At 45.8% G+C, this 15,416-nt stretch overlaps 1 protein-coding gene across 7 annotated transcripts in view; it reads left to right on the top strand.

Annotated features, from left to right (window-relative positions):
- LOC129172844 (retinoic acid receptor RXR-beta-A) overlaps positions 1-15,416 on the top strand; it is a 54,963-nt gene that overhangs the window by 23,034 nt on the left and 16,513 nt on the right. For 3 of the 7 annotated variants that reach the window (XM_054762949.1, XM_054762948.1, XM_054762952.1), the window contains one exon: positions 1,876-14,187. In XM_054762949.1, the coding sequence (XP_054618924.1) occupies positions 1,876-2,023 (148 nt within the window). In that variant the 3' untranslated portion in view covers positions 2,024-14,187. Of the gene's footprint in view, positions 1-1,875; positions 14,188-15,416 lie in introns of those variants that run through there. The other 4 variants (XR_008567103.1, XR_008567104.1, XM_054762951.1 and 1 more) reach the window with 2 other exon arrangements.

The following is a 15,416-nucleotide window of genomic DNA, read 5'->3' as shown; positions in this document are numbered from 1 at the left end:
CTTTCTATGCTCCTCCATTGAAATGGTTTTCTTGGCATATGTTTGTATATTTTATTAGGTATACCTTTTGAGTGGTAAGTTGCTGTGTGATGGGTTTAGTGTTGTTTGTAAGATAACACCGTGAGTCGGACTGAGTGGACAAGTGTGTCTTATAGACAGAAATTTACGGTACATGGCACATAAATTGTTCAGTAAGTTATTTTAGTTCAAGATAACAATATTAACAGAATAAAATGGGACAAAAAATATTTTATTAAATAGAAATGTGTCCTGTTTAACTTAAAAGGGAATAAATTGAGTGTCCCGGTTGCAGGGGTGTCCACTGTTAGAGCTGTTGTAAACAAAGATGCAAGAAAAGTTGTACAGCAATAGGTTTGATGAGGGAAGTCATTAAACACAGAGGCATGGATTGGCGTAGGCCAGAGGTGAGCAAACTACGGCCCGGGGGCCACATCTGGCCCGCCCAGCGTTTTTTTTAGTCCGGCCCACCAGTTGCTTCCAAAGTATTTAATAGAAACTTTAACATACAAGCTGGTCACATGACTTGCAAGTAGTCAGAGTCAATCTGAGACAACCTTTTGATGGTTTAAGTAGTAATTTGTGACACACAACTTAACCAAGCCACCGCACTGTCTGGGACGTAAAAAAAGGAGGGACGTTCACATACTCTTTAATAGCTAATGTTTTATCGTTCATGGTTCATATTGTATATCACACTCCCTTTATTCATGTATATTCCGAGTGTCTTATTCAGTTAAAAAAATGTCAAAATTCAGTTTCGTTATTTGATGTGGTCTGATGTTTAAAGTGTTTCTGAAAAAAGGGACACAACCTGTCAAAGATTGAATAACAGTTTTACAGATGAAACAAATAATAATAAGACAAATAATTCCAGGTGGACTGTAAGAATTATAAGCGAAAAATAGTGTGTATCAAATATATAGATAGTCTGGCCCCCTCGGCCAATTTTGCTAACTCTATGCGGCCTGCAAATAAAAATGTTTGCCCACCCCTGGCGTTGTCTGTGTCAAGGTGTGTGATTGAAACCATTCAGGTTTTACAGCCTAGTGTTGATTTGCGGCAATATGGGTCAAAGTGCGTCTCCTGTCAGCTCAATGTGGGTCTTGGCAACCCTACGTGACACAGCACACATATAGGGTTTGCTCCCGCACGCTGATCATTTTTTGTGATTGGCTTTGAAAGGCATTCATCAGCATATGCCGATCACATGTTTTTACGGAAATCGATCGATACTAATCTGTGGCCAATCATCCCTAGTCCCTAGCCGGAACATTCCTAGTTGATATTATTCACAAATAATACACAATTCAATTCAGTATGGCAATAAAGATAATTACAAATAATTCCTCATTAGTTGTGTACATAACTTGAGTACCGTATTACTGTATGTCAGTCAGAATAGCTTCGTAGCCTACATGAGACACAGTTATCAAACATGAGTGATATACAAGAAATGAAAATGTTTATGCAAAAGACAATGCCGCCGAAGTCGAGGTGACATATTAAAAAGCTTTCAGCAATGGGCACATTTTCCAGTTCATCATGAAATAATAGTTGTAGAAACTGAAGTGTAGAAAACACACATTTCTACAGTGGAGTTCATCAAACAGTTGACTTTTTTTCTACGTAACTACCCTACAACTTTTGTTATAGATACAGGCATCTTACCACTCACTTAGTCCATCCATAAATGTTTCAGACGTCTGTTCACCATTGCCACGAGGGAGCAAGAGCGAATCAGGAGGGTAGCTTAATGTCAGCTGACAAAGTGACCCAAACTACCTTTGCGATCGACGTAATGGGCACCCCTGGTTTAGATGATGACAAGTGTATTTCCGTCTTGTCTCTGGGCAGGTTTGCTAAGCTCCTCCTCCGGCTGCCGGCCCTGCGCTCCATCGGCTTGAAGTGCCTGGAGCACCTGTTCTTCTTTAAACTGATTGGCGACACGCCCATCGACACCTTCCTTATGGAGATGCTGGAGGCACCTCACCAGCTCACCTAGACGAGCCGGGTTCCAGTCAGGATCCCCTTGCACGCCAGGATTAGCCACATGCCGTTTAGGCTCATTGGGGCTTCACTTAATGAAACTGCGACACCTGCTGGTCTTTAAGTGCAAGCTCACAAAACACACTTGAAGACACACGCACAAATTGGCTCAGTCTCCTCACCCACTCTATTACACACAGATCTAACTTGCAGAGGCGACACAATTTAACATGATGCTATTATCACTATCTTTCTTGTATTCAGTGTTTCAGCTGTTCTCATCTGCATACACAGTATACTATATTGCACATACATATGCATATATATTTATTATAAATGAGTGTGTGTGTATATGCACATGTATGAGAAGTAAACATTTTAATCATCAGTCAGCCTTCATCTCAGGAGTGACTTTTTATGCTTACTTGTTACTGTCACACTAACCCATTTGGACCTGTTTGTGCCAGCGCCTCTGTATATTAGATCCGCGCTCATTGACGCGTTTGGCTTCCAATCAGGAGCGTCACATTTCAATCAACAATGCGCCATCAAACCAGCACGTGCCGCGATTGTCACCAGTTCCAATCCAATCCCAAAATGTATTGGATACTTTTTTATTTTGATGATAATGCTGCAGTTTTTTTTTTTTCCAGTTTCTATTTTGAAGTACTGTACTCATGAAATGAGAGCTTTTCTTCCCAAGGCATTGAAAGCCAGGAGAGTCTGGAAGCACTTTGAATGGCTAACGTAGTCCTTCCCCATCCTCCCGATGCGCACAGTGGGCTTTGTATGGCAAGAAGAATGACTTGAATTTTTGTTTTGTTTTCTTTCGATGTGAGCCTTGTTCTCTACGCTGGCAGTTGATTGGTGGCCGTTTGAACAGCTTGAGGAAGTCCATCATCTGGTTTTTCCTTTTTGTCGCCCAGAAACTCTGCTTTGCCCGTGGTCATTTTTGCACTTTGGCGAGTTGTAAATATTTCTTCTGAATGACCAGGTACTACCCATAGGCTTTCTCGTGGTTGCTTAAATATCGAGTCAGATCAAATGGTTTTTAATAAATGCCTGTTTGTTAGGTACACCAAGCTAAACATGATTCTGGCTGACACTGACAACTTTGTTTTGGGTTGCAGCAAAATGAGCTTGGCGTACTTAATCACCTGGCAGTAGGACGGCAGCATTCTGGTGTAGGATTCTTATATGGAGCTCACCAGTTGCTTCTCTCTGCTTTGTTGTGGAGTCAACAGCAGGGCATGTGAAGGTAAAAAGACACCAGTGTTTCGATGTGACATTATTCTTGCCTGGCGCACAATACAAGAGGACGTATGACATATGCAACAAAAGTGTTTGCATCCCAAAGTTTAGGATGTGAGTAGGCCTGTCACGATAACACATTTTGGAAGACGATAATTGTGCTCCAAACTATTGCCCATAAACGATTATTTTCAACAGCGTTTTTTTTTTTTTATGAATGCAATAATAATATAAGGCATGATAATGCGAGTACACCGAATCAAAAGCAAGAAACTTTAATTTCTCTAGAGTATTTAATAGTAATGTACAATATCTTTGTTTCAAACTGAAACCAATAACTTTCTGCTTCAAGAGACTTATAACTTTTTACTTTTCTTTTTAAATTTAGATTTAACTGTAGCACACCTGGGGGTAAGGAGGACTGGAACAAATTAGGATTTCACCAAGGATTTGACAAATCAACTAGCTGTTGATTTGTCCGAATCATTACTACTACCACATCACTACTACCAGGAGAACTAGAGTATAGAGGGGGAGAAGCCACCTGCCGTGGCCCAGCAAGGTGCACTGTATTTGGGCACATGCTCCGAACAGCCGGTGTGACGCCACGGAGTGCTCACCCGCACAGTACGGGCAATCTCGCCTCTGTGGGGCGCTTTTTAAAATGATTGGTTATCGGCGCTATTTTTAATGTTATCGAACTTATTGGTATGGCATCATAATTCCCTTCTCGTCAGTCTGATAATTATTGTGCACCGCTATTGTTTATCGTGACAGGCCTCGATGTGAATTAGTACGTTGTAATGCACGTGTAAATATTAGGAAACACACACCGTCTCATCACGTGGCACCAAACAAAAAACGCGTGTTAAAATTCAAATTTGAATTCCGACTGTGGCCAAACTCTGCAGCCTTTGCACCAACGTTCTTGATTGGATGTCATCAACAGCGGCACTTGACATCATATACTGTGATTTAACAAGCACGGTCACCACGCCTAAGCTATGATCCAAACCAGTGCTTGGCACATACTGGTATGGATTTGTTATTAGCGTGTTTTTGTTTTCCGAGTAGTGGAGTATTTTAGAAGTTTCCGCAGTGAATAGAATGGAGCATCATGGTGTCATTCAACAGGGAAGAGGTGCGGATGTCCTCTACCGGGTGCTAAATATCCAACAGTCTTTTTTTATTCATTTGACACTTGCACATGTACACCAATGCAATGCACAGTATGCAAGAGAGAATCAAAACATGTTAGTTTCCTTATGCCACCCCACCCCAAGACTTCACACAGTGGAATTAGATGTGAAGACCTTCCTGCCCTGCAGATAGTCCAGATATGTCCTCTGAAAGAGGATCTTCATTTTTTTTTATTTTTTTTCTCTTTTGGCTTGTGTGAGTTGGAGGCCCTGTGAGACAGGTGCTTGTTTCTGAAAAGGCTTTGGGTTTTTCTTCACTCATGCACACCTTGGCAGGAACAATGGCGTCAAGGCTGCGTCGTGGCGAGTGCAGTTTAGAGGGTTTTAGGAGCCCTCAGCTGAGCTTCCAGGAGATGAGCAAACATGCATGTTTGTACGAACGCTCTCATTTTTGACTTGATTGATGGCTCTACTGTGCTTCCCTACAGAAGCTTCCTCTGCTGCAGTCAATCATGTTTCTGTGCGGGGATGACTGATTTTCATGATGGTGACGTGTCAAAATATGCAAGGTGGAGCATCTCACTGCGGCTTGTGACACATTAGGCGCCAATTTGCCGGTCTGTTACAGAAGCAATGATGTGTTGGAGGACGCTAGAGCTGAGATGTTTCAGTTCTTCCAGAAAGTGTGGCAGGTTGGCCACAGCTGTGTAGTTTTACACACATTTGCTGTGATATGAGGAAGCGTGGGAGGAATGAGAGCCTGGCTGGAGGTGACGGTCAGCGCTTTATACTTAGGGCTGTCAAAAATAGCACCTTAATGATGGTAGCGAAGTTATTTAATTACGTTTTTAAAATTTGCATAATCGACGCATTCGCATCATGTCAAGCCACCACTCTGTTATGACGGCAGACGTAGGCGCAAATAGAGACAGAGTCTGACGCTCTTTTATAACTTTATTCTGACCTGAACACATCAACAGCAGTGCAATTCCAACACCGTATATGTATCTCCAACTCACAAACACGCTTGGAAGCGTTAACGTGAGGTGTAGCGTTACGTTCTTCATTGTTATGTGAAATCAATGCACCCAGCATGGAAGTTCCCAAAATACTGCAAGTATTACATATTACTACACGCTCACAGCATGGATAGAAAACCATAAAACCTTGTTGGAGTTGTTTAGTAGCGGCCTTTCTAGGCGGAATAGACGTGTCCCATTACGTGCATTAACTAGCCGCCTCTTTTTTGCTGTTTGTATATCTCAGAAAAGAGAAAGGCATGTGTTCATGTCTCAGATAAGGATTGTGGATGATGGGGAAAAATTCCCCCCAAAAAAGTGCAGTTTTCATTCAAGTTGTGTTGTCTTTGAACACAACCTTCATGGCTCATAACAACATGATTAAAGTGTGATTCTGTGTGGTGTGGTATGGTATAGTACGGTATGGTGGTGTGGTATCTTTTAGCGTGATTTAAACTTTCAGTTCATTTGGAGCTGTTAATTCCATTCCATTCCATTTTCCTCCGCTTATCCGGGTCCTGGTTGTGGGGGCAGCAGTCTCAGTAGGGAAGCCACGACTTTCCGGTCCCCGACCACCTCCTCCAGCTCCACCGGGAGGACACCAAGGCGTTCCCAGGCCAGCTGTGAGACATAATCCCTCGAGCGTGTCCTAGGTCTTCCCCGGGGCCTTCTCCCGGCTGGGCATGCCCGAAACACCTCACCAGGGAGGCGTCCGGGAGGCATCCGGACTAGATGCCCGAGCCACCTCAGCTGGCTCCTCTCGATGTGAAGGAGCAGCGACTCTCCTCTGAGGTCCTCCCGGATAACCGAGCTCCGCACCCTGTCTCTTAGGGTGAGTCCCGCTACCCTACGAAGAAAACTAATTTCAGCCGCTTGTATCCGCGATCTCGTTCTTTCGGTCATGACCCAAAGCTCATGACCATAGGTGAGGGTGGGAACATAGATCAATTGGTAAATTGAGAGCTTTGCCTTCCAGCTCAGCTCTCTCTTCACCACGACGGTCCGGTACAGCGACCGCATTACTGCAGACGCTGCGCTGATCCGCCTATCGACCTCACGCTCCAACCTTCCCTCACTCGTGAACAAGACCCCGAGATACTTGAACTCCTCCACCTGGGGCAGCACCTCATTCCCAACTCGGAGGGAGCAATCCACCCTTTTCCGACTGAGAACCATGGCCTCGGATTTGGAGGTGCTGAGTCTCATCCCAGAAGCTTCACACTCAGATGCAAACCATCCCAGTCAACGCTGCAGGTCACAGCCCGATGAGGCCATCAGGACCACATCGTCTGCAAATAGCAGAGATGAGATCCTAGTGCCCCCGAACTGGACGCCCTCGACACCTTGGCTGCGCCTAGAAATTCTGTCCATGAAAATTATAAACAGAATGGGTGACAAAGGGCAGCCTTGGCGGAGGCCAACGTTCACCGGAAACAGGCTTGACTTACTACTGGCAATGCGAACCAGGCTCCTGCTCCGGTTGTACAAGGACTGAATGGCACGTAGTAGCGCGCCACCAATCCCATACTATTGGAGCACCCCCCACAGGACACCGCGAGGGACACGGTCGAATGCCTTTTCCAGGTCCACGAAGCACATGTAGACCGGTTGGGCAAACTCCCAAGTACCCTCCAGTACCCTTGCAAGGGTGTAGAGCTGGTCCAGTGTTCCGCGACCAGGACGAAAACCACATTGCACCTCCTGTAGCCGAGGATCGATTAACGGTCGTACCCTTCTCTCCACCACCCTGGAATAGACTTTCCCAGGGAGGCTGAGGAGTGTGATCCCCCTATAGTTGGAACACACCCTCCGGTCACCCTTCTTAAAAAGGGGGACCACCACCCCAGTCTGCCAATCCAGAGGTACTGTTCCTGACTTCCACGCAATGTTGAAGAGACGTGTCAGCCAAGACAGTCCCGCAACATCCAGAGCCTTGAGGAATTCAGGGCGAAACTCGTCCACCCCCGGAGCTTTGCCACTGGGGAGCATTTTGACTACCCCAGATACCTCAGCCACGGTGATGGAACTGTCCGCCTTCGTGTCCTCAGTCTCTGCTTCCTCTATGGAAGGTATGTCAGTGGGATTGAGAAGGGCCTTAAAGTATTCCTTCCACCGCCCAACTATATCCTCAGTCTAGGTCAGCAGGCCCCCGTCCCCACTGTAAACAGTGTGGACCGGGCACTGCTTCCCCTTTCCGAGGCGCCGGACGGTTTGCCAGAACCTCTTCGAGGCCGACTGAAAGTCGTGTTCCATGGCCTCACCGAACTCCTCCCACACCCGAGTTTTTTCCTCGACCACCGCCGAAGCCGCGTGCCGCTTGGCCTGTCGGTACCTGTCAGTTGCTTCAGGGGTCCCACAAGCCATCCATGCTCGATAGGACTCCTTCTTCAGCTTGACGGCAGCCCTGACCTCTGGTGTCCACCATCGGGTTCAGGGCTTGCCGCCACGACTGGCACCGACAACCTTGCGGCCACAGCTCCGATCGGCTGCCTCAGCAATGGAGGCACCGAATAGAGACCATTCGGACTCGATATCCTCGTCCTCCCCCGGGATGCAGGAGAAGCTCTGCCGGAGGTGAGAGCTGAACTCTACGAACCAGAGACTCTGCCGGAGACTCTGCCAAACGTTCCCAGCACACCCTCACTCCACGTTTGGGTTTCCCGGGTCTGTACGGCATCCTCCCCGCCGCAATCTAATCCAACTCATCACCAGGTGGTGATCAGTTGACAGCTCCGCTCCTCTCTTCGGCCGCGGGTCCAGAACATGCGGACGCAGGTCTGATGATACGACTACAAAGTCGATCATAGACCGGCGGCCTAGGGTGTCCTGGTGCCATGTGCACTTATGGACATCCTTATGTTGGAACATGGTGTTTGTGATGGACAAACTGTGGTTCGCACAGAAGTCCAACAACATCACACCGCACGGGTTCAGAATGCGGAGGCCGTTCCTCCCAATCACGCTCCTCCAGGTCACACTGTCATTGCCCACATGGGCGTTGAAGTCTCCCAGTAAAACGACAGAGTCACCAGTTGGGGTGCTCTCCAGCACCCCTCTGATGGACTCCAGGAAGGCTGGGTACTCTGAACTGCCGTTTGGCGCGTACGCACAAACGACAGTCAGGACCCTTTCCCCAACCCGAAGGCGTAGGGAAATGACCCTCTTGTTCACCGGGGATGACTCCAACACAGAGGCACCGAGCCGGGGGGCTATTAATAAGCCCACACCAGCTCGCCGCCTCTCCCCTGCAGCAACTCCAGAGTAGAACAAGGTCCAGCCCCTCTCGAGGAGTTTGGATCCAGAACCCAAACTGTGGGTCCGACTATATCTAGTCGGAATGTCTCAACCTCTCTCACAAGTTCGGGCTCCTTCCCCGCCAGAGAAGTGACGTTCCATGTCCCAAGAACCAGATTTGGCCGCTGAAGACCAGGTCGCCTAGGTGCCCGCCCTCGACCGCCACCCAAAACGCAATGCACCGGACCCTTATGCTTGCCCCCGCAGGTGGTGGGTCTACAGGGGGGAGATCCCGTGTAGCTTCTTCGGGCTGAGCCCGGCCGGGTCCCACGGGTGAAAGCCCGACCACCAGACGCTTGCCTGCGAGCCCCTCCTCGAGGCCTGGCTCCAGGGTGAGGCCCCGGTATCCCACTTCCGGGCGAGGTGCGGTCTCTCCTCGTGTGTTTGTTCATACGGGTCTTCTGAATCACTCTTGGTCTGGCCCATCACCCAGGACCTGTTTGCCTTGGGAGACCCTACCAGGGGAATATAGCCCCAGACAACATAGCTCGTAGGATCACTCGGGCACGCAAACCCCTCCACCACGGTAAGGTGGTGATTCACGGAGGGGGAGCTGTTAATTATGATGGAGTATTAGGGCCACATTGTTTAAAAAAAAAAAAAAAAGGCTGATTTTGAGAATAAAAGTTATATATTTATGAGAATAAAGTGGTAATATTAGGTCGTGGTGTCATACGTGTCAGAGGAAAAATAGCGCATAGTTCTTCAGGAAGGAGGGAAACTTTCCTCTTGCCTCAGGCAAGCTTTTATTTATTTATTTATTTATATATATATATTTTTTTTTACCCCTGTCCTGTCCAGCCTTTAAAGCAGATATAATTGTACATCTAAATACCGTCAAGTGCTCAACAGATTTACTCTGCCAGGGAGAAGTGTGATATACACTTCTCGTGTTCGACAGAATTTATTTGACTGAGATGCTTGTTATTAAGCAAATTTGGAGCGATCGGACCGGAGCAGGAGGGGACAGAGAAGAAGAGAAAAGAAAACAGGGGGTGGGGTGAGGGGGACAAAAAAAAAAAGACACAAGAGACAAGGACAACAGCAGCAACAACAACAATTGTGACAACAGTGATCACAATGACAGTACTGCATTGAAACAGTCACAGCAAGCTTTTATTTATAACGGGACAGCAAAACTGAGCAGTTGAGCACAAACGGATTAGCATGGGTTAGTATCGTCTCAAGACGCCTTCCTTACCGTGCCCCCTCCACAAAAGCCCCCATTTTCATAGCTGTCTCAGGCAATGCCTATAACAAAGTTCAGACTTTTATTCTTGTAAATTTATGACTTTATGCTCGTAAAATTTAGAGTTTTTTCTCGGAAATGTATGACTTTATTCTCATCATAACAGGCATTGCCTGGGACAGCTATGAAAGTGGGGGACTTGTGTGACCTTTGGCCTTGGTCAAAAGTAATATTACGACTTTTTTTCTCGTAAATTTAAAACTTATTTTCATAAATTTACGACTTTTATTCTCATCAATTTACGACTTCTCTAAATTTGCGACTTTTTCCTCAATGTGCGACTTTTATTCTTGTAAGTTTACGACTTTTTTCCCGTAAATTTATTACTTTTATTCTCATCAATTTACGACCTCGTAATTTGCGACTTTTTCTCAATGTACGACTTTTATTCTTGTAAGTTTACGACTTTTTTCTCGTAAATTTATGACTATTCTCGGAAAATCAAGATTTTCATTCTCGTAAATTTATGACTTTTATTCTCGATTTATTTTGATTCCCCCAATGTGTCTATAATACTCTGTCATAGTTAATCCATACAAACAGTATACAGTAATAGTAATACATACAGTATATATAATTGTGTCCTGTCATTCATCTTTCTTTTCATAAAATACTGCAAAAATGGGCATATTTCACACGTACTGGCAAATGATAATTAATCATGATTGATTAATTTGAAATGGATTAATTTGTTTTAAAAATTGTAATCATTTGACAGCCCTATTTATGATACAGCCATGCCCTAGCAATTTTTTTTTTTTTAAATCTAAGCTTCCTTTGAAATGCTTGTGCGCACCAGAGGTTCTTCATCAGAAAGGTTGTGTGACACAATCCTGCCATTTTTCTAAAAGGATGTGAAGCTTTCTGGAGGACAAGTGTAGGGAGGTGCCAGGCACGGGCCCTAATGCTCATGCCTGTCCCCTCCCCGCCGCTTACTTTACTTGACGGGAGGGCGGTGCTGATCAGTGGCCCGCCTCTTTGGAAATGTTTGTCATTGTGACCTTGTGCACTCGGGGGGCCGACACGTGCCGCCACCTTTTGACGTGCTCCTCGTCGTCACAGACGCCCTCGTTGTTACATTTGGAGATGATGTTTGAAAGGAAGTATGCATTTTTTAACAATGGATTGCAGGCGAAGACTAGTTTAGATATTAAGTTTGCATCTGAAGATGCCACATTGACCCCATAGAGGCACATACATATAAAGAGGTCATCGAAACGGCAGCTCGTGGTCATCAGGAAAGACCAGTGTTTGGACCCTCCATGGTGCTAAGCCTGAGCGTTGGTGCTTGCTTTGATCCACTTTTTTTTATCTAGAAGCAGAGAACTGGATGGGCTTGGCACTCTGTTTTAGATTGAGGGTTTTGAGGAGGCGATGATGGAGGACTTTTGAGGAAGGTCAAGCGGGGAAGGAAACAGGGGGAAAAAAACCTCCATTTCCCCTGTAGATCTAGAATCTTCCTTAACTGTTTTAACTAAACAAAATTCACCCTTTCTTTGTCTTATTCTCCCTATGCTACCCACCTGTTTATTACAAAGTATTAAACAAATACATAAACGGTAAGATCCGGATGGAATGTGTCACCCTTACGTTCAATTTCTCTTTCATGTCTGTTCTTTGTCCTGTTTGTGTCTTACTCCATCTTACGTGTGGAGCCGAGTGACTGATGTGTGCTTTGGAGAGCGAATGAAAGAAAAAATATGACTTGTTTTTTTTCCCCCCAGTCAATAATTTTGAATCTTGTTTTTGTTTGTCGTATTATGTCCGAGTAAAGCTTTTAATACTGTATACAAACTGCTTTTCATGTCGTTATTCCAAATAGGGATGGCACAGTCCTCAGTCCAGCAGGACCCCCAGGGCCCCGGCTGACCACGACTGGCGCTGCAATTTCACCAGTTAGCCTCCAGAGGGAGCACTAACCTTTAGTCGTGGCAAGGGTGGGAGCGTCGTGCCGCCTAACCCCGCCTACTTTGCACCTCCCAGCCAATGAAGAAGCGGCATACCTCAGCGCTGTCGATGCTGCCACCTGGCACTCTGCTGGCCCACATTTGCTGAGCACACTGGCAGGAATGTGATGCGTTTGGATGTTCTTGGCTCCTCCTACGCGCTTCATGTCCACCGCGCAGCTTAATGGATATGTGCCGCTTTTGCTCATGTGTGTTTTAAAATGTCACCTGAAACGAGACTACTCAACCCTCTTTGTTTTTGTTTTTTTGGTTGGTGTATTTTCTACATTGGCGAGACTTGAAAAGACATACTGTGTGGTTTCGTTGTTCACAAAACAAGAGTGAATGTGTCGTCCTTTGATGAATGAAACAAACGTGAAGGGTTTATTCTCATGTCATTCTAGCAACTGCCGGCAGGGGGAGTGCGCACAGTGAGGCGTCTGTTGAGAATCATGTGTTCACGTCCCCTCCATGTCTACTTCATGTCAAGTTCAGGTAACACAAGCCACCCTACACAATGTATGCTAGAGGACCGAGGGCACCACGTGTTTGCCGCACGTCCTCTCATCACAATCCTCCATCACCACAAGCTTCTGGGACGCTCTTCACCTGTTCTTCCACCACCACCTCCTCCCAGCCTTTTCCTGACTCTTTCTCAGGACGACGCTGATGTTCGCTTCCGATACGATTCAAGGTGGTATTAACCATTGTCACAAATAGAATCAAGGTTTGACAAATCAGAAACTGTTTTTTGTGAACCTTTGGGGTCTGTAGATTATTCCAGTCCAGATTTGAGAAGCCTATGCCTAGTCGAGGCTGTGCGTTTTCGCACATAGAATAAAAGTTTCACAAATCACAAACTGTGTTTTTATGAACCTTTGGGGTCTGTAAAATTCATCCAGTCCAGATTTGGGAAGTCTAGGCCTAGTGGTTTTCAAAGTGGACCAGGTCTAACACGGTTAAGGCGGAAAATGTAGAAAAATGTTCCTTTATTGCATTTTCACACATAGAAGGTTTCACAAATCACAAACTGTTTTTATGAACCTTTGGGGTCTGTAAATTAATCCAGTCAAGACTTGAGAAGTCTACGTCTAGCGGTTTTCAAAGTAGACCATGTCTAATATGGACTAGGTGAAATCTTACCTAAAATGTGTAAAATGTTTTCACATTAAGAAGTGTCACAAAAAAAAGAGATCTTCAGGACCAACATTACGTCAATTCCACCTTAAATTTCTCCTTAAGGGCTGAATGGGAAGCCAACTTCAGCGTCGTCTTTCTCATCCTATTCCACCGCCTTCTTCGATTCCTACCGCATCCTCCCCGTTCTCCTTCCACCTCCTCTAATGCTCTTGGTCTTTTCTGTCCTAAGTGGCTCCCACTCAGAGAAGACAAGACGGGAGGTCAAATTCTTCCTGATTCCTGCGTCCTCTTAGAAGTCTTGTGTCTTTGATTATTTTTGTCCACTTGGGCCACAGTTGTGCACCGCAGTCTGTTACATTTTGCAGCACTTTGTGACTGCGGTTTCTTCTTTTTGGGTCAGTGTCTGTCCCTCCCGTCCCTCAGCTCTAATGACATGACACACGTCTCATGCTTGGCTGCACACGGAGACTGAGCACGCCCCACAGAGCGGGGCTAAGCTGGGCCGAAACCGACATAAGAGGTTGTAATTTTACACTTCTGCTTTCTGATCCAGAGGACATGGGAGACCAGGGACATCAGGGAAAAGTCCAGAACTTAACAGGAACCACTTGCATGCTACTTCAAGGGTGTCCAAAGTGTAGCCTGGGGACCATCTGCAGCTCTTTTTTTTTTTTTTTTTTAAAGTCTTTTAACGCTTTGTTTTCCCGTCAGCTTAATTTGGTTTAGTTTTTACAGTGGATGCAACCTTCCGAATTCATCCAGGCTTGGGGCCAGCGCTGGACCAATAGTTGGGTTTTGGAGCGTTGGTCGGGTATCAAACCTGTACACGTCTGCAGAAAAGATCAACAGCGTGTGCCATAACACCACCAGAGCTCCGCTGCATGTTCTGAAAATAGAGTTAAACAAGAATACAAAAAAGCAAAAATGTTTATAAAAGAAGAGCACAAAGATGTGATGCAGGCTGTTTTTCCTTTGCATATTTACGCTGGATTGCTTTTTAGCCCGTTCATACAATTTTAAAAATCACATCATAGAACAGTGGAGAGAAATTTAGAGTAACTAAGTGACAAAATGTGATGACGTCATATAAATTTAATCATTAAAAATAATCGTCAGAAACTAACTGTCAAAATATGATTGATGACTTGACAGATCAGATGACATCATTTGGGAGGGGCGTGGTGAGGGGGTGTGGGGAAAAGGAAGAGGCGTGACTTTGTTATTTACATTAGAATGTGGCTATTATTCTAGAGGAGGGTTGATGGGCGTGGTTAAGGTGGTGAGGGGGTGTGGAAATATATGAGATGTCTTATATAACGAGGAGTGTTTCAGTCAGACTATGAGTGACTGCTGGAGAAAAAAAAAAAAAAATGGCGGTGTTCAGGAAAAAGAGTCTGCATCTTGACGGGGGACGTCTGGTGGTTAGTGAGTTTAGAGGTATGGGAGTAGTTCCCTTTGTGGATCTATACAGTTATGAATATATGGAACCAGAGGTTACGCAGCTGAGAATTTATTCTACTGAATTTGAAAAACTGAAGAGCTCCATTCAAGATTTCATCGATTACATGCAGCATGTGCATGATGAAGGGGAAGTAGGACTTACGAGAATGCCGCCAAGTGTAGCGGTGAGAACGGATTCGCTACAGCGTGAAGGGGAGGGATCTTTTTTCGTCGATTGTTCGAGATCACACATCTGGCTGCTGGTGAGATATGGCTCCTCTGATGCTAATAGTGTCAGACCAAGAACTGTTATGGAGAAAGAGCGGCATTTCCCAATTCACCTGGCGTTCAAGGTGGAAGACTTCCGAAAGCTGGGTGATCTCTTGAAAGAAATGAGTTTGTTTTTCACTCAAGATAGTGTGAAGCGGAGGCATGACCTGCTGGAGAAGAGGTTAACCACTCGAGCTGAAGGCGGTGTTGGAAGACAGAGGCTGGCTAGTGTTAAAAGGCGGATAAATCTGAACCCCGTTTTTGACAGAGAACTGGAGGCTGATGGATTGGCCGGGAGAGGCTATGTTTCTGAATTGGAGACTGATTCCGCGTAATCACGCATGCGGGTCTCCGCCTTCTACACAGACCTCCCAGTCCTGCTTCTCTGACCCCTCCCACCAGAACCCTCCTACCAGACCCGCCTCCCACTAGGCCCTCCATCTACAAGACACGCCTCTCAGACCGGCCTACCAGACACACCCACTCGTTTTAAAATATAAATACAGAAGAAGTGGGAATAGAGAAAGTACTTTACTTCATCATGGCTGATTTTTCCTCGGACAACGCTCTGACCTCTCTTGCTGGAAACAACGTCGGCAGCAGCAGCACCAGCTGCAGCAGCTATGAAATCCGGGATGAAGAGCTTCTCAACTGGCTGTCA

Source organism: Dunckerocampus dactyliophorus, chromosome 20, assembly GCF_027744805.1.
Source record: "Dunckerocampus dactyliophorus isolate RoL2022-P2 chromosome 20, RoL_Ddac_1.1, whole genome shotgun sequence".
Taxonomy (NCBI): Eukaryota; Metazoa; Chordata; class Actinopteri; order Syngnathiformes; family Syngnathidae; genus Dunckerocampus; species Dunckerocampus dactyliophorus.
This window is presented reverse-complemented; position numbering and strand designations above follow the sequence as displayed.